Source organism: Desmodus rotundus, chromosome 2, assembly GCF_022682495.2.
Source record: "Desmodus rotundus isolate HL8 chromosome 2, HLdesRot8A.1, whole genome shotgun sequence".
NCBI classification, from domain to species: domain Eukaryota; kingdom Metazoa; phylum Chordata; class Mammalia; order Chiroptera; family Phyllostomidae; genus Desmodus; species Desmodus rotundus.
Window position 1 is genome coordinate 203489353 of NC_071388.1, and position 19572 is coordinate 203508924.

Sequence of the window (19572 nt, forward strand, 5' to 3'; positions counted from 1 at the left end):
ACCAACGGAGCCACACCAACCAGGACCATTTATTGATTTTTCAGAAAGACAGAGAAAGTGAGAGACAGCGATGTGAGAAACATTGATTAGTTGCCTCCTGTACACACCCCAACCGAGGATCAAACCTGTAACCTTGGTATGCGCCCTGACCAGAAATCGAACCCAAAACCTCTTGGTGTAGAGGACGATGGTCCAACTAACTGAGCCACCAGGCCAGAGCTTTTATTTTATTTTTAAAATTAAATTGGTGTTTCTTCTTACAAGGGGGGTATCATGAGGACTCCACCCTTAGGACCTCGTGTAAACCTAAGTATCTCCTGAAGTCCCCACCACGTTTGGAATTAAGGCTTCCACATGTGGATGTGGGAGGGGTAAACATTCAGTCCACAGCAATCGTCAGGAAGTGAGGACATCCGAGGTTGGTCCTCGGCACCCACGCCGTGACTGGCTGTGCTCAGGGGTGTGTGGAGCTCAGGAGGGAGCGGGGCGCGGGCCAGTGTCCAGCAGACACATTCTCCAGGAGGTCTGGACAGGTTAGCAGGGTTCACATGTGTGAGTGGCTGTGAAGGAAAATCCAGATCTGACCCAGCAGAGTCGGCCCCATTCTGTAGGTGGTAGGATTAGTGGAGGACTTCCGGAGGGCCAGCCATGCCAGCAGGTCCGCTGCACTGGGCTGCACAGTGTATGCAGAGGAGCCCCAGCCTTTGAAAGCTGCTTCTGTCTCCTGGAGCCGGTGGGATGAGGTGGCAGGAGACAGTGGGGGGGCCTGGTACTAGAGGGAGCCCACCAGGGCTTGTGGGGTCTGTGTGGCCCCATTGCCACCCCAGAGAACCAAGGACCCAAGTGAACATGGGGAGTCACCGTTAGATCCTGCAGGCTCTGCCCCCGGGCCAGGCCTGGGGGTGACTCTCTGTGCTCGCACACTTGGTGTCCAGGTGGCCCCTTCGATCTTGTCCCTCGAACACTGACTGCTGGGTCACCTGGCAAGGACACTCAGCAGCCAGTAAGTACAGCCCGAGACAAGATCACACAGCATCACAGGAATCTATTTATTTGGCAAATCAGATGGATCAAGTCATTTTTTTCCAATTATTTGTGCTAATTTCACATGTATACAGTAAGAAGTATAGCTCAGGTTTTCTAGGAGTACAAATAAGGTCGCATTTATGGCCAAACATCTCCAAGTTCCACTAGCTTTAGGAGCAGGAATTTTAGCCTTTTCCAAAACTAAGTTCAAGGCTTTCCAACTCACTGGCTGCCACTTGCTGCAGGATCGGGCCCTCGGATGCATCTGTACCCTAACCCTGACCCTCTGCCCCTCCTTTGCCCATGGGGTCCAAGGGCTGACACAGGGCTGGACCCTGGTGAGTCCTCTGTGACTTTCAGGCCAGGATGATTCCCCATGAGGAGAGAGAAGAGGCTCCTCTCCTCCCCTCTGTGTATTGGGATCCGTCAAGGGGTCCCCAGGAGTCACCCACTAGTCCACAGTTGTCATATCAACTCAAGGTCGCTATACCCCTCCCAGGGCCTAGACCCTACAGTTACACCTCTCTCTCTCTCCTCCCTCTCCCTCTCTCTCTCTCTCTCTGCATAGTTATACAACTCTTTAGTCAAGACTCCCCTCCAGTCCTCCCTGTCACCTGGCTCGGGCAGGGCCATGCTGCCCCCACAGTCCAAGATTTTACGTGTACAAACAACCCTGGGGATGATGGGTGTGCAGGGCCCTGAGTCTCTTTCTCTTAGGAGGGCTGTCTGGCCCCCAGCACACCGGTGGGTACAGCTGCAGCGTGGAGGGCGCCTGTTGGTAAGATCCCAGTTCCCAATGCAAAGGGAGAAAATGGAGGCAGGGTGGTCCCCAATTCCACCCACCCCTGGGCTCTAAGCCCAGCCCAGCCCCACATGTCCTGCTGGGTACCACAGCCTGGCTGCCTCAGAGTAGCACAGGTGTGTGTCCATCCAGGATGGCCATGGACAGTGCAGCACCCAGGCCGGAGGGCAGTGCCCAGGGCTTGGGGGAGCTGCACAAGACTCACTCGTGCCTCTGTAGAGCCCCTGGTTCTGGCTGCTGGCCCCTGGAGGTCCGGGTTGAGGGGCAGGAGCCTCTGGTCCTGGGCAGGATCAATCCTGCACACCCATCGACACCCCAGCACTGATACTTTCTTCCTCGCCCTTCCCTCCGGCCATGTGGAGTGCCCCCTCATCACTGTCTCAGATGCAGGGGGGAAGCAGAAGGGCTGCCACCCTTCTAGGGCTCTCAGTCAAGTTGGGGAGTCTCAGGTGGGAAGCGGCTCGGCCCCCTGTCCTTCCTGCTCACCCCACCTCCTCACAGAACTCCGTGTCATCAAGGCTTGGGAAGTTGCCCAGCCTCACCTCTTCCTCCCATCAGGGTTTTCTCTACACTGCCTCTTCCTCCTGCACGGCCACCCCTCCCTGCCATCCAGCACTCGGCGGTAGAAGGCTCTTATGCCTCAGGTAGGAGGTTGTTGCTCTTCTTCCGGAAAACCTTCTCTTTGCCTCTCTTTGTCACCTCTCATCTCACTCACTCCATCTTGCAAAACTACCCCGCCGTTCAATGAATCCTTGTCATCATCTCTCTCTCTGGAGCTGCTGACTCATTGAAGGCTCTCGGCTGTCACTGCGGCTCCTTCTGATCATTACAGGAGCCCCAGCCAAGCTGTGATTCAATGGTTTCCAGTTTCCCTCTGGAAACTGCCAGGAGCCTTGTGCCCGCAAGGTGGGCCCTCCATTCCTGGCTGACTGGTTTTCTCCCCTCCCCAGCCACCGGAGAGGGCAGCCCCCCAGACAGTGCGGTCAGCTGCCCAGCCAGGGCCCAGGTGGGGGAACACGTGTTCATTGTTCTCCTCTGGCTGGACCAAACTGAGCCTCATTCTTTATCATCATTTTCAAGGAAACTAAGTCTAATGAACCTGTTCAAGAGAGCAAGCCAGTCAGGTTCAGGAAGGTCCTTTCCCCCAGTCCTGTCATCCTGCCCCTCCTCCCCCGGCCGGTGCTGAAGCTCCAGGCCGTGGACAGCCCTGTGGCAATGGGGCAGGAGCTGCCCTTGGCCTGTGTCCTTCCTTCCCCAGGGTATTCTATACCCTCCTGGCTCTCAGGTGTCACCAACAGCTACCCGCTCTGTCCCCACCACTTCCACAAAGTGTCTGCAGTTTCACCATACCAGCCCCCTTCATTCTTCTGCAACATTCTTGTGGACTTCCCCGGTCTTTCAAAAGCCTGTAAGAAACTTGGGGTTCTCTGTGTGTATTTGTTCCACCATGATCACTGCCCCCCCCTTGCTGTCATCTCTGCAAGGTCGTTGGCCAACAGAGCCCCAGAAGGGACTGGAAAGGACAAGTCTGCTCCACCCTGGGATCCACAAACTAAAAAGGAGCTTGATGCATCCCCACTGCCAGGGGGTCGGTGGCACGGGCCGGGAAACAATTTACAAGGAGAAGAAAGTACAGAGAATAAAGCATTTTTTTCACTCTCCAAGAAAAGAGAGGGGCATGGAGTGGAGAGATATACCACCATTGAGGGGTGGGGGTGTTGAGCTATTACTGGATTATCATCGGATTACAAAGTGGGGGGGTGCTGCTGTGACCCCCAGGTAGTTGGTCATAACGGGAGGCTGCCATTTGCTCCAATGTCATCTTCTGCCTGTGGCTGCAGGGAGCAGTCGGTCAGTTCTGTTCTTGCTTCCAGTCATTTCCAGCCATTTCCGGTCATTTCCAGTCCTGGGGACAGCTCCGAAGAGTAAACAGGCAGTCCTGTTTAACAAGGTCACAGGCCTGCTCAGCAAATGGTGCCACGATAGCAAATGGCTCTGGCTTCACCCTTTCACCTGCCACTGCATCTCAGTCCAGGGCACCTGCCTCCGTGACCAACCTTCATTCTCTCTCCCAACTCCTCTCTCTCTTCCTTTCCAGAGCCTTTCAGCCTAGCAGAAGATAGGGGAGAGGTAGCCTTGTTCAGATGGTCTCATTTTTCTGCCTCATACTTTTTAGACTTAGAAATCAAGAATTCACCTGGTTCTCAGGTTCATCAGAAATCTCCAAACACCAGGTGACTTATGTTGAGCTGTCTGGGTGGGGGGGGAGGTCTCTGGGGGCATAATAAGCAGACACAGCATTCACTGAGCATCTAAAGAGGAAGCACACTAGTCAAGGCACCACACGCCCGCCCACCCCAACAAGGTCCTGAAACAGGACGTCTGCCACTAGGACCCAGGGCTGCAGTTTCCTTTCTCTGCAGAGGGCTTTTTCTCCCCAGCCGCAGTAGTCCTGGTCTGCAAGAGGTCCAGCTCCAGCTGGTCTCTGGAGTTCTGCTGGGCCCTGATGCCCGTGCGGAATTCTTTAATGGCAAAGTAATAGCAGAAAACATCCAGGCAGCAGTTGACGTTGGAGAGACACATGGACAACTTCACGAACAAGGTGATGTTCTGCTTAACTCTGCACTCCGAAATAAACCGATTTCTCACCAGGAACTGCAAGAAGAAACTTATGTGTACTGGAAGAAAGGAGACCACAAAAACAGCCAGACTGGATGCAATAGTCCAGATGCAGGCCCTCCTCTTCCGGGCCAGGTGCAGGGTGGCGTCCTGACTGCTGACCAGGACGTGAATGCTCTTGAAGGAGCAGAAACCCATGATGCCCATGGGAAGAAGGAAGCCAAACACCTCGACGGGGAAGACAATCTTGGCGCTCCAGACGCTGCTGGACATATTGTTGAAACACGTGTATCTTTCTTCTCCCCAACTGAAGTTGTAGAAGGGGATGCTCCCGGCCCACACCAGGACCCAGATGGCACAGCAGATCCCGAAGATCTTCCTGGGGGACCGGCGGTGGCTGACTAGGAATGGGTACTGGATGGCCAAGTATCTGTCCAGGCTGATGAAGCAGATTGTGAAGATGCCGCCATACATGCTGATGAAGTAGAGGCACTCCACCAAGCTACACAGGGACGGAAAGGGAGCCTGCACGTAGACCAGGACAACCTTGAACAGGAGGGAGAGCACCATCAGCAGGTCGAAGACCGCCAGGTTGATCATGTAGATGCAGGTGGCAACATATTCCAGCAACCTCTTCCTCAGGAAGGTGTGGAAGCCCCGGATGGCCAGCAGATTGAGGACTAGGCCCAGGAGGAAGGTGGGGATGTGGACCACCACCTGCACGGTTTTCATCAGCTGGTCCACATCAGCAAAGGAGCAGTCCCCATTTTTGTTGGACTGGCTCATGTTCTTCCCTGCAACATCAACAATGGGTTAGGTGAAGTTCCTGTCACTCTCTACAAGGGATGGGTTCCATCGACTTTGTCAAGAATAATAAACATTTACCTTGTATCACACAGCAATTCATGCTCATCTAATAACAATGAGAGCAAAGAAAACTTGACTCTAATTCTGCTGCTGAGATATAAACACTGTTCCTCTTTCATGTATGTCCTTCCGGACCCTTTTCCCACACACACACACATATGTGTGTGTGCCTTTCTCTTTTATGAAATGAAACTGTGCATGAACATCTGTCTTTTTTTTCCATCAGAGCTCCTTCCGTTGAAAGTAGGAACAGTGACACAAACCCTGACCCAAAGTGGTTTAAACAAAGAGAGAATTAAACATAATTGAAGACATGGAAACTACGGCAGGGCTGACTGGAGCTCTTTCTCTCTGTTCTCCTCTACCCACATTCCTGAAGTTTCGACAGAGTCAACCCTGCCTGACAGACTGGTTCGTTGGTTCAGGGATGGACACCTGACTCACTCAGAGGCAATGAAAAGCAACAAAGTTCTGGCATGGGTTTCTAGGAAGGAGGATGGGGCTCTTCTTGTGACTTGAAATTGGGAAGATATAAGGTGTGGAGATGTTGTAACCCCAAGGAGAAAACCAGACAGAAAAGGGAGAAATATGGAAGGAAGGACCTTCCCAGAGGGAATGAAATAAGGGCTTGAGGTCTCCATGGGGCAAAGAAAGGCCTGTAGACAGGTGAGGAAACTAGAACTGGTCCCAGGGGCAAGAGGACCAAGGCTGTGGGCGCGCTGCTCAGAGGTGCTGAATGCCTGCAGACAATGAGGCAGGGTCCCAAGTTAGAGCTTCTGATCAGACCAAAGACAAGGGTTCTAGGCAGGCCCTGGCCAGGTTATCCTTAAAAGTGTGGCCAATTTGGGGACGCCATTGTGAAATTTTCTGTTGAGGTGGATAGCAATCCTAGTTTGGGCAGCTGTGATGGAAAACCACACAATGGGAGGCTTATAAACAACAGAAACTTCTTTCTCACAGCCCTGGAGGATGGAAGTTCGAGACTAGAGTGCCAGCACAGTCAGGTGAGGGCTATCTTCCGGGGCACAGACTGCCCATTTCTCGCCGTGTCCTCACATGGCAGGAAGGGTGAGCGAGCTCTCTGCGCTCTCGTAGAAGGGCACTAATCTCATCCATGAGGGCTCCCCCTTCTTGACCTAATCACCTTCCCAAATTCCCACCTCCTAACACCCTCACACTGGGTATTGAAAACATCAGGCCAACTACGGGGAGTCCCTAAGCACAGGATGCCCATTGGAGGGGTCCCAGGTTGAGCAAGACTCACCCAGGATGGGTCCCTCTGCCAAGCTCAGGCACTGGCTGGAAGCAGCCCAGGAAGAGCAAGGCCTCAGCGTCTGCTTGACTGTGGAGCTGCAGGGCAGAGCTGGGCTTGGAGCAGCTGCCTGGCAGCCTCCAGAGGCTGTCCCAACGCTTCCATTTATGTCGGAATCCGGAGAGTGTGGCACAGGCCGCAGGGTCGCCATGCCCAGTGACCACCCCCAGCAGGGCCATCTGCAGTGTGTTATCTTTCTGCAGCAGGCTTGCTGGGTCCCTTGGCCTTGTAGTAGGATTTGACTGGACTCTGGTCCCAGCCTCATACCAGTAAGGAAATAGAATTGAATGGGGAAAGGTCATGGTTCAAGCAAATCAGGTCTGAATTGACCCAAGGACCCAAGATGACCTTGGTCATTCAGCAGCAGCTCAATGCCTGAGAGGTGGGGCTGAATTCAACCACAGAGAAGATAAGAACTGGATGAGAGGAGGTATGTTTCATGCAAAATAGTGGAAATATAGCCACTCCCAGGGCTTCCATTCACATCTTTAAATGTCTTCACAGAGAACCAAACACACATCTGTGAACAACAAACCCAGCTCCTTGGGAACCTCTCTGAAAAACAGTCATGAACACCAGAGGTCGTTAGAGGGAGGAGCATTTAAACACAGAATTTCACACCGGTCGGGTTGTTGGTCAGGTGTGAAGGTCCCAGAAAGCCACTCTCAGGTATGTGTGGCTTCCACCAAAGCATTGCTTCCAAGAGGTAATGACAGTGAAGAATGAAAACATCAAAGTGGAAAAGCTTGGTGCTGAGCATTAAAAGCAGGAAAAAAACAGGGAAATAAATCATCTGTGTCCTTTGAAAAAGGTAAGACATTATACCTTAGAGAGATTAATGAAGAAGAAGAATGTCCTTGGGTCATAGGGGGCGGAAATGCTGCACACTAAGGGGACATGGGCAAGGCCAATATCCCATAAAAGGAAATTAAAAGTTATTGTTCTGTTTTTTTAATTTGGATAATTATAAAAAAGGACAAGGTTTTTTCTAACCTTGAATAACTACTGACTATTAAAAACAGGATACCTACCATTAAAATCACTGAGCAGATGAAGAGAAATGAACAGACAAATCAGCCTACCTAGGAAAGGAATAAATAGAATGAAACAGAAACCAAGCAGAGAAATTACAACAAAAAAAAAGGGAAAAATTCAAACTTTCCCTTATTAACTAATGTTTGCAGCTCAGTTATGAAATAACATTCAATTCTTAGTTGCTCATGACAGAAATATCCACAGCAGTGTAAGGAGGTACAGCCAGGGGGCCCCCTAAAGAAGGATTTGTACTGGAGTCCAGAACTCAGGGTGTCCCAGAAATATTAAAAATATGGGATGTCCTCACCCCCACAAGTCTGAACTAAGGGATGGGACAAATGGAGCAAGGCCATTGAGAGCTGATTGTCTAGCAACAGTTTTGCAAATAACCTCTAGAACGGTCACTTCACATATCTATAACCTTTGGCTGGTTTCATAGATATGTTAAATAGCTGTGGCCAAGCTTTGAGCCAGGGGGATGGGAGTGACTTCCACCCAGGAAGTAACTGGGAGGCAACTTCCGCTGGTGACAGGGCCTGCGTGAGAGCTTGGGGATGATTGGCTCCACGCCATGGGGCCACGCCTGCCCAGACTTACTATGGCAGCCCAGTAAAGCTGGAAGAACACGGGAATGCTGGCAGGTGTAACTGGTTGTGGGAAGAGTCGGAAATGGGGCTGCAGAGGAAGATTGGTGCTGGGATTTAAACCAGGCGCAGCAGCCATGACGAGAGGAACCACGCGGCTTTGGGGCTCCCTTTGCCACGCAGCTTAGAAAGCCAGAAAGCAAGATGTAGCAGCGATGCAGAGCTCTCAGCAGTTTGGAAGAATGCAGGAAAGACATTACGGTAAGGAAAGGGGTGAAAGGACTCTTGCTGGTGGGCCAGGAGAAAGTGCCATGTGGTTTTGGATTAAGAACTAGAGATCCCAGTGACACAGCTGATGGTGTTGGGAACCGCGGGAGGCCGGCCAGCTGAGCACGGATTACTGGGAAAAGCCGAGGGCTGCCTGAGCCACAGACTTCTATTTGTTTTCCAGAGATATGGTATCCCGGACCAGGCAAAGGGGGAAAGGAAGGACTGTGTGTGTTTGCTGGTATTTTAAGGGACTTTGGGATTTTAATGAAGACATTAAGTCATACTCTTAAGTCTGTATAACTTTCAAATAAATAATTCCTTTCCTTTTCACCAATCTCTGACATTGAGAGCTATAATTCTCTGGCGGTGGGCAAGGCGAACCTAGTACAGGGGATCCCCAGGAGAAAAGGGGGTCCATTTGATAACATTGTGCGACCCCTTCTCTGGTGGCCAATCAAGGAAAATCATGGGAGACCACATGCAGAGTAGCTTTAAAGTAATACAACTACTTGCACATGCTCAAAACTAGCCAGGAAGGATCTGCCCTATGACAATAGAATCCCTCCAGCCCATGAGGTCAATCCCTGCTTGGAGTTGACCTGCTCCCATGTCCTCCGCTATGAACCCTGTGTTCGGTTCAATTCTTTGTTCCGATCACCAAGAACCTGGTTACCTGTGCCCACCTGTGACGGACAGCAGGAGCCCCTCAATGATACAGCCGACATACAGAAACAAAAAGAAAGTCAGAGTGGGTGTGTTTGTACCTAGAATTGGAGAATTTAAGAATAAAGGTAGGCCCTGACCAGTGTGCCTCAGTGGGTTGGATGTCATCCTGCAAAGCAAAAGGTCACCAGTTCGATTCCCGGTCAGAGCACATACCTGGGTTGCGGGTTTGGTCTGCATTGGAGAGGCAACCAATCGATGTTTTTCTCCCTCTCTTTCTCCCTCCCTTCCCCTCTCTCTAAAAATAAATAAAATCTTTTTTAAAAATTAAAAAAAAAGAATAAAGCCAAACATCAGGATTAAGAAGGTTGTTTTATGTTAATAAAAGAAAAACCCTGAAGACAAACAGTAATTGTACACAGTGAGTGGCATTGTATAAAAGTACCTCAAGCAAAATAGATCAAGGAGACATTGGCAATGACACGGTGTAGTGGCAGACTTTAATAGAGTATTGATTTGAACACAAAGTAGGCAAAATACAAATTAGGATATAGAATTATAAAAGTAATACAGGATCCAGCAGAAGTAACGCCATTGAGTGTGGCCAGTAGGGCACGTGATTGTCTCACACACGATGGACAGCAATTTGAACATGTCACCTGAGATGTCATATGGTGTGCTTGTGTGATTATGGTACCAAATCACATGCTTATGACTTTGTAATAAAAGATCTTTATGTAATAAAAAAGGGCCATTATTTGTGCCAGACCCTGTATAATGAATACAATTTAATTCATAGCTCTTGGATTTGTTATTTTTTTAAAGATTTTATTTATTTATTTTTAGAGAGAGGGGAAGGAAGGGAGAATGAGAGAGAGAAACATTGACGTGTGAGAGATACTTTGATTGGTTGCCTTTCGCACACCCCCAACCCAGGGATGTGCCCTGATTGGGGAATCAAACTGGCGACCTTTCAGTTCCCAGGCCAGCACTCAATCCACTGAGCCACACCAGCCAGAGCTGGATTGGGTTTTAAGCCAATAGGTTATCCACTTTTTCTCAAATATTGAATAAACAGTTGTCAAAATAATGATCAGCTTAGCAAGAATAAAACCTCCCATTAAGAAAAAAAAGGAGAAATTATGTTGGCTGTATTCTCTGACCACAATACACAGACACCTAGGAAATAAAACAATAGAATTGGCTACTCACAAATAGGTAAGGTCAGAAGCACAAAACAAAATGCACGGGACATTATCAGGAATGACAACAACTTACTGGATTGATTGTTTAACAAACAATTTCACAGGATGCCGCCAAAACTATTCTGAGAGAAATCTAGTCCCAGCAGCCTTCTTTTTCCCTTTGTGGGAAAGAATTATTTTAGTGATTATGAGCCATTGACTGTTACAGACTTACAACCTTAACATTTCTTCTTTCCTATGTAAAACCAGATAATTAAAACAGTCTATCTCAAGTGAGACAGAATACCGTAGTACAAACGAGACCACCTCCGGCGGCTGCCTACACATCCGCATGCTTCACCGAGAACCAGCGAGTGCTTCTGGTCTCTCAGGTCAGCCAAGCAAATTCAGTTACACGTTTTAATACAGCAGATACTGCTTTGCCTTTCAATAGCACTTCTCACCCATCACACAAGCCACCCCACCCCGCAAAAGCTTAATCTTTTTTTACAAAATAAAAATAAATGAATGAAGTAAATGAAGTAAGCACTCAATTCGAACATTTAGGGAAAAGCAAAACAACAAAAAAGTCATAGAGAAATCAGAGAAAAAATTATAAAGATTAAAGCAGAAATAAATGAATTAAGGAAGAGGAAAACACCAGAGTTAATAAGTTTAATAGCTGGTTCCCAGGGGAGGGGAGTAAATTAAACAAAGCCTGTATCTCTAACAACTATGATCAAGAAAAAAGACTCAAAGGATCATAACTAGAAATAAGAAAGAAAGCGTTAAGCTTAGATGGAGAGAAGAGAAAAAAATAGGAAGAAACTACCTTATCACTTGTGTGTTAATCCATTTAAAAACCTTCATGTAGTTGATGATTTGGGGGCGCAATGTAATTTACCACGGCTGATACAAAAGATGACAGAAGACATGTTGATTAGACCGACAGCAAAGAAAAACGCTGAGCACGATCTCAAAGAATGAGTCAACAGGCTCTAGCGTACGTGAAATTTCAAGAAACAATTCCCAGACTCTAGAAATAATTTCAGAACATAAGCTAATTTTAATGAATTTATGGTATGACACTAACTTACCCAAGTATCAAACTTTGACAGATGCCGCACAGAAGAGAAAAGCTATTGCTCAGAGGACCTAATCAGATTTCCCGAAGGTGACACCGTTTCAACGTGAGGTGATCTGTTCACATTATGTATTACATTCTTAAAGCAAAAATGCAAAGCCCTCTGCTCATATTGGTAGATAGTTTTCCCACAAACATCATTTACATGAAGGCCCAGAAGGATGCTTCCTGCACGTGATGAAGAGTAACCTGTTTGTGCCATTGGCCAACTTTGTATTAAATGATTTTTTAAAAACAGGCCTTCTTGTTGAAATAGCCAAGACACCTGCCGACATCCAGAAGTTCCAAGTGTGCACCAAGACAATGAGCAGAACTAAGAAGAATAAATGCACTAAGACAATTAACCGAAATGAGAATCAATAATACACATGGAAGGCTTGGTCAACAAATTAGGTGGCAACTATCAGTAAAAACCAACGTAGAGCCTCACTTCACACTGTAGAGCAAAAGAAATTCCAAATCCTTTAATGAATGAATGAAGTTTCAAAACATCAAGCCATAGGAAATGTAACAGACAACGTGTGAAAGTGAGTAAGGGAAAAACTCTGTGGGCTTGGAGCGATGAAAAAGCCAAGGCTCAAAACACAGACACCATGAGGCTGACTGCGCGACGTTAGAAATATTTTTGTTAAAGCTGTGTAACCTCAAGCAATGTGCTGGAAGAAAGAAAATGCTATGACTGTTAGATAAATGACATTCTTTCTCTAAGAAGAGTATAAAAACGCACAATATCAAGACCCACAGCAGATAAACAGGCACAGGGCTGTGCAGCTGAGACTGTCACCGGTGTGCTGGGTGTACCCACCTCTGAATACATTTGGGGACCTGATCACTTACACTACCAGCCACAGAACATCATTAGTCTTTCATGCAGTGATTCTGAAAATTTACCTTAACGTAAAGTATGCAAAAGAAGGAAAACTGGTGTACAGAAGTGTGTTCACTTTAACATTTTTTTTCTGATAGCAAAGAACACGCACATCTACATGCCAACGAGAGCTTATTTTCACTTCGGTAAATCTACTCAGTGGAAAGTTTTTCTGTTACATTGATGCTATGGTAAGTAAAAACTCCACAATATTACAGAATTATGCATTCAGAAAGTGATTTCAACTATGATTAATAAAACCCATGCTTCGGGGAAAAAAGCCTAGAAAAAAATTTCCGTGCACCAAACACAGGTTGCATTCTAACAGTAAGATTGTGGGTGATTTTTCAATCTTTTATCTTTAGCGCTCTCGTGTGCGTGTGTGATGTGTGTGTATTTTAATTGATCAATTAACATGAAAACAATTTAAATTTTGAAAATTGTACTAAATGTTGGAGAAAAGGAAGGAAAAATAGCTTTTGACTTTGCTACAAAAGAAGGAAGTCTTGGCGTGTATCTGAGGCAGGGGCGGGAGGGAGGTTTACACAGAATTTAAAGAAAATTTGAACTAACTAGCGCTCAGCTGATAAGGCAGAATCTTGGCAGGTCAAAGAGGAACATTTCAAGGTGTAGCATCTGAGGACAACGCGTGAGTGACAGAGAGACTTGCAAGGGACAGGTCACTGAAAACAGGTGCCACCTGAGAAATGAGAAAGCGTCAGCACCTGCTGCATGGTCTGTCCGCAGGCCAGCTACTACACCATAGAAATTATATGTAACATTGAGAGTAAAGAACAGTATATAAGAGATGCAAAATGCCATATTAACAGTGAAGACTGGGTGAAGGGGAGGAGAAGATATTTGAGTATAATTTTCCCAAAGTTTGGAGAGCTATTCATAGAAACAATGCAGAAGTACAACCTGTTTTCCATAGGACATTTCCATTACATTACCTCTATATTAAAGGGACAACAAGAAGAGAAAATTCATAATAGAAACTGAAAGTGAAAAAAGGCACTGTCTCAATATAGAAAGCAGAGGGGCAACCCCGTGGAGTTTATACAAATATAACAAGTATAATGTAATTATAACACTCCCTAACAATTATAATACTTCTATAAAAAGGGGCATCCATTTAAAAAATCAAAACCTAATCTTTTTTTTTTAAGATTTTATTTATTTATTTCTAGAAACAGGGGAAGGGAAGGAGAAAGAGAGGGAGAGAAACATCAATGTGTGGTTGCCTCTTACATGCTCCCAACTAGGGACCCGGCCTGCAACCCAGGCACGTGCCCTGACCTGGAATCGAACGGGCGACAGGCCTGCACTCAATCCACTGAGCTACACCAGCCAGGGCAAAACCTAGTCATCTTTTGTGGATAAGAAACACAGAGAAAACCAAAAGACATAGACAGAGGAAAAAGTTAGGATAATCTATGGGTTTTTAGGCACACAGTTGCTAGAAAAGAAGGCACTATAACAATGTAATTTTTTTTTTAGTAAAAAGAATTAAGAGAGTAACACAGAGACTCCACAAAGCTAACAGTTATAATAAATAATTAAAACATGAAACACTTGATTTATGTCCCAACAAGCATGGCAAGGAAGTACCTAATGGGGACATGCCAGAAATGCAAAAAGAACTTGAAATGGAGATACAGTTGCAGGTAGAGGGGATATCACGGATCAAGCAGACAAGTTTAGAGCTCTGAACGGCCCAATCACTGGAAAGGTACGGCTGGCAGGTCAGTGAGGACTAAATCACAGATCAAGGGGATGCTCTCTCTTTGGGAGAGGACAAGGGCCGCCCACCCAGTCTATCCCACTCCTGGGCCCAGCTGAGCACTCCAGGGCCATGGCCATTCCACCTTTCTCTTCTCAGACCATGAAGAAAACACCTAATAATACGTCAAAGGCATTTTTATTCACTCTCTTAAGTAGTCTCTTACATCATTTGTGACTCAGAGAAAACCAGAAGTTCATTACTGACACACTGGACAGGAGCCGGTGCTTCTACGCAAAACAATGACACAGTCCAGCTTAAGGGAACATGGGGCTTCCTGGGTGTTCTTGTAAACAGGGAAGACAATGAGGGAGGAGGGGAACCCCAGCCACACTTAGACAGCCCAGAAGAGGCCTGGGGGTGAGCAGGGCCCTTGCCCTACTCCAATCCCCCCGGGCACGGGAGGCTGGTTGTCTGTCTGCGGGGGCTGCATGCGGAAGGGCTAGGAAGCCACAGCACAGGAGAATCTGTAGAGGGGACTTGAGCTGCTCCAAACCCTAGGGGAATGGACGTATCAGCATTCTCCGGCACTCAAGACACACTCCACTGTCTGACTCCGTGGGCAGTGAAAGGAATGGGGTCCCGGTGCCCTGGAGAGCAGGCCAGGGTGAAGAGGACAGAAAACATCCCAGGCGTGAGAAGGAACTGGGCTGGGCATCCAGAAGCCTGGGCTCTGCTCCTGGCTCTCTAGCTGTGGGGCCTGTGTCTGGGTTCTTTGATCCAAACAGCGCTATTCAGCCCTGTGAGCCCAGAGCCTGCAGCCTCATGGAGATGGCTCTCTTCCTGCCAACTCGGCCCTCTCTTGGTCGTGATTCCGGCAGCTGCCTGTGCCCCATGGTGCACCCTGCCCCCAGCCCGTGCCTTCAAGGACCCAGCATTCCAGGTGGGACAGGCCTGGCCCATGTCTGCACATCTGGGGCACTTACCCCCTGATGTGTGACTCAGACCAAGCCAGGCTCCTTGTGTTGGCAGACTGGACTTTCTAGAAAACACCAGCCAGAGGGAGAATGCAACCTTAAGAGGTACCCCCTTTGTCTTGCATTGCCAAAGCCCTCATCCACATGGAATGCCTGAGATGGGAGGGCCAGGCCTGCCCAAGCAGAGGGCTGGGGGATGGGTGGTAGCAGGAGGGATGTTGTTTAAGGAGGAATGCTCCCCGGGACCAGCGTCCTCCCATCCAGGTCCCTCTCCTGCAATCCCAGGCTCCTCTGGGGTGCCGTGCTGAGAGCCACAGTCAGAATACAAAGATTGACTTGGATGCAGTTATCAGCCGTGAACACCATGAATAAATTCATCCGTCTGCACCTGACTGAGCGAGGCCTCCAGGGCACACAATGCAAGAAGGAACAGGACAAAGAAGGGACAGAGCACATAGTCAGAACCGCCCTGAGCCCAGAACTTTGCTGGAGCTGCACCCCTGAGGTTGGTGGGTTGGAGTGGGGGCTCAGAAAGTGGAGATGCCAGCTCAGGGACTTAAGATGGGGCTGGTCTGGTGCTAAGTGCTTTGCAGGGAAAACTGGTTACATTCCTGGGACATTGTTATGATTGCGCCCATTTTACAGATGGGTTTGGAGAAGCTAAAGACTCTACCCAAAGTCAAACAGACAGTGAGGGCCTTGCGGGAACTCACATTCTGAGTCTCTCCGTCACTTCGTCCCCACCCCAGCCCCCCACCAGCATCACCGGCACACCCAGGAGCTCCCTGTGTCCCCACTCCCTCACTTCTTGTTTGTGCCTGGCTCCACCTACCCCCTCCTCTCCAAAGAACCTCAGCCCTCCGTCCAAACGTCCACTTCCCTGGTCTGCCTGCGTTCTCAGACACCATTTCCTTGCTGTGACCAAGGTGGGGCCGTGAAAGTCATCTGTGTGCCGCAGTGAGTGTCCTACCCACCCCAGGACAAGGGCCACATCTCTGTGCCTCCCCCGAAAACAGGCCCCGGGAAGGGCTCACTCACTGGCAGGGCTCTGGTCCGAGGCAGCTCCACAGGGACAGGTCAGAGCTGGGGCAACAGGTCAGAACCAGAGGTGCTCTGGGCAGCACCCCACACTACCTGATCCCCTGGGCCCACAGCCCGGGCAGCACAGCTGTGCCCAGGCCAGGCTGGCGGGCGTTTCCCGGCTCCCATTCTCCACTTCCCTCTCAAAAAGGAACCCAGAACACTCACTGTTCCCCGTGCTCTGGATCTTCCCTCCCAGCCTCTCCAAGAGATGCTTGGTTAGGGTCTGAGGACAATCCAGTTACAGCACAGAAAGCAAGGCCTCCAGGGGGACAGGCGCTCCTATCACTCACTGCTCTAGAGAGCCCCATGAGGAAGAAACTGCTATCGCTCCCCTTTCCCAGAGAGGCACACTGAGGCCGGGAAGTCGCACCACTGGCAAGTGCCTTGCTCAGAGGCTGCAGGGTAGCTCCTGACAGAGTGTAAACTCGGGCTCTTGGTGATTTCCCAAGCAGACTCCGGGGGAGCAGGCCGGGCAGGTATGGCACGCAAGGCCGAGCTCCCCGGGGAAGGCTCTTGAGCTGCCTACGGTTAGGCTTCCCCACCCCCCCAGCCTAATGCTGTGATCCTGAGTCAAATCAGGAGGAAGTTGAGGGCTTGTAAAAATGTCACTGGTAACCAGGGACAAACCAGCCCTCCGCCTGCAGCTGCTGCTGTCACGGAGACTGCCAGGGCCACCGCGCCACCTGACACTGCCCCCTGAATCAGGGCAGGTGTGGACAGAGCCTAGGCCATGGAGCCCTGGCTGACCAGGAGAGTCACCTGCCATCCGTGAGAGCAAGGTCAGTCCATGGTTCTGTTCCTCAGTTCTTCCAGTGGCCCCGGGGACTGTTACCTGCTGGTGGTCCTATCAGCTGAGCAAGCTGTGAGATGTCATTTCTCCCTCAGCTCCGTCACCAACCTGCTCTGGGGAGGGTCACTTCCCCTCTAGGGTTTGGCTTCCTCATCAGTGAAACGAGGGGTGGGACCAGATGCCTTTCAAGTGGCTCCAGCAGCATCCTTGTCTGGCTAGGGGCTCCTTCTCTCAGTTCTGGGGGGTGGGGGTATCTGGGGGCCCCTCCCCCCTAAGTGGAACTGTAACGGGGCATGGGGAGCATGTTTCCAGGAAGATGGTCTGCACTTTGCCCCTTCTCAGGGGTCTGCACACTCACCCTGCTTCCAAAACACAAACAGAAGGGCAGGAGAAACTGATAAAAAGGAGGCCTCTCGCACACCGAACAGGCTAAACCAGTGTAAACTGGGGCGGCCAGCATCTGAGAAAGGCCCTTGTGACTTTCAGGGCTTCTGGGGATTAGGATTAAGAACTACCTCTCAATCCTGGCCGGGTGGTTCAGTCAGTTGAAGCGTCATCCCAGACACCAAAAGGTGGTGGGTTCAATCCCTGGTCAGGGCGTGTATGGAAGGCAACCAAACAATGTTTCTCTCTCTCTCTCTCTCTCTCTCTCTCTCTCTCCCCCAATTCCTCTCTCTCTAAATCAATAAACATACCCTCGGGTGAAAATCAAAAAAGAATTTAAAAAAAAAAAGGAAGAACTGCCGCCCACAGAAAGAGAGGTGGTGCTGGGCACCTTCATATTTAAGACTTGGAGGACGGGGACCCCTCAGCCCTTCTGCATGGGCATCTTCAAGGGTGGTCAGCAGGGGCCCCTGCCATGCTGGACCCTACAGGGCTCTTTGGCCCTGGTTTCTGTGCCAGGTCTCTGCAGTGATTTGGGTCGGCCTTGGACCACAGAGCTGCAAGGGTCCTGCAAGTAGAGACCTGCTCAGGGCCTCCCATCTCCAGGGCTGGGACCTGAGACGCCCCCATGGGCCCAGCCTGGGTGTCTCTCAGCAGGGAGCTCTGGCAGATTCCAGCCATCCAGGAAAGTCTGGGCTGAAACACAGCCTGGCAGACGCAGCCCCATGCCCAGAAGGGACTAGCCAATGCCGTGAGACACCCGCAGCTCAGGCTGTTTCTACAGGGTGGTGTGTCTGGGGCTTTCAGGTGTCTGCAGAGGTAGGCCCTCCCTGAGGTGGGGCTGGGGGTTTCATCCCAGCACATGAAGCATCTCTGTGTAAACGGCAGCCTGTGTGTGACTTCAGGGAAGGCAGCTGGCCCTCCAGAGTTCAGGATCCCCACCATCCGGTGAAGAGGGTGTCAGAACATGACAGTCTTTCAGGTTCTCACCATCTCTGACTCTCATCACATCCACATTATGTGAAGGGCAGAGCCAAGTTCACTCACTCCCTGCCCTGGGCCTCAGAGCCCCAAGCTGGCTTGGGCTCAAAAAGGACTCTGGGCCACACGTCCCCAAGAGAGCAGCCCCCAGGCCTCTGGCTCAGTCCAGGATGAGGTGAGGCAGCCAGGCCAGGGCAGCCTCAGCGCCACAGCCAGAGGCCATGGACCTGTAAGAAAGCAGCAGGGAGGAGACACACAGGCTTCCAGGGCTGTGGGCTGGGAAGCCCAGCAAGGGGCTGGGACCGAAGGGCCTACAGACCCATTCGCCACTCAGCCCCTCTTCAGAGGGAGGCTCGTCCACCCTCTCTTCCAGCTCTCTTCTGTTTTAAAAAATGATCATTTCTAGTTTTATTGGAGTTGCTTTTTATTTAAATGTTTGAGTACGTGCACACAGCTCAAAGGCAGACGCAAACATGTACAGTAAGAAGTCCCTGCCTCAGGGGTGCCTCCAAATCCAGTCTCCGCCTACCCCTCAGGGTTCCCCCAGGGGACGGCTTCCCCCAGAGCTCCTGCACCAGCACCCACACTCGTGTGTCCTACCCTCTCCCTCTTCCAGCACAAAAGTTCGAGTCCTACACGGGCTGTTGTGCAGACAAGTCATCTCCTACCTCCCTTTCTTGACGAGCTTTGCTCAAGGCCCTCATTGAGAGAGTAATGTGCAGTCAGAGAGACTCAGAGGGTAGAGTTTCCCCCCTGGGGAATTGCAGGGTGTGGGCCAGAACTGTGTGGGTGCCCCCCAGCGCATCCGGCTGTGCAGGGATGCCCCCAGCCCTGCCCAGGAGAGCTGCTCAGAGAACAGCGGCAAGAGACAGGTACGAGAAAAAGACTAGAAGAGAAGAAAATAGCCTAAGTGCAGATCCAAGGAGGGAGGAGTGTGGTGTTTGGAGAGGTCTTGGGGTCTCTGTGCAGCTGAAGGCCAGGATATTGGGGGAATGGCAAGAGGTGAGGCTGGAGGGCCAGCCAGCTGGATAGGAGCAGGGACAGGGGCCATGCCCACCCTCCATCTGGACCCAGGACCCCTCGGAGGGCCTCTGCCAGGCCTTGGTTCCCCCTCTCTGCCATGGGCACAGCTGTGCTGAAGGTAGGGCTTTCGGCCGCCAAAGTGTCTCTAGGATGAGCTGGTCTTCAGGTCTTAGGCAACAGAGGCAGACACAACTCCGGCTGCAGAACCCCATGGTCGAGCGGGGCTCTCTCTCTGCT

At 50.1% G+C, this 19572-nt stretch overlaps 1 protein-coding gene across 5 annotated transcripts; it reads right to left on the reverse strand.

Annotated features, from left to right (window-relative positions):
• Positions 1 to 1027: 1027 nt before the first annotated feature.
• Positions 1028 to 17053, reverse strand: GPR55 (G protein-coupled receptor 55). 5 transcript variants are annotated; one of them, XM_045198606.3, is made up of 3 exons: positions 16917 to 17047; positions 7658 to 7708; positions 1028 to 5241 (listed from the first exon to the last, which is right to left on the reverse strand). In XM_045198606.3, the coding sequence occupies exons 1-3, from the start codon at positions 16921 to 16923 to the stop codon at positions 4217 to 4219; spliced, it is 1083 nt and encodes a 360-aa protein (XP_045054541.2). In that variant the 5' UTR covers positions 16924 to 17047; the 3' UTR covers positions 1028 to 4216. The 5 variants fall into 5 exon arrangements, with proteins under 5 accessions (XP_045054541.2, XP_045054543.2, XP_045054542.2 ...); XM_045198608.3 differs by lacking the exon at positions 7658 to 7708 and having other exon boundaries at positions 16990 to 17053; XM_045198607.3 differs by lacking the exon at positions 7658 to 7708 and having other exon boundaries at positions 16917 to 16990.
• Between the last annotated feature and the right edge of the window lie 2519 nt (positions 17054 to 19572).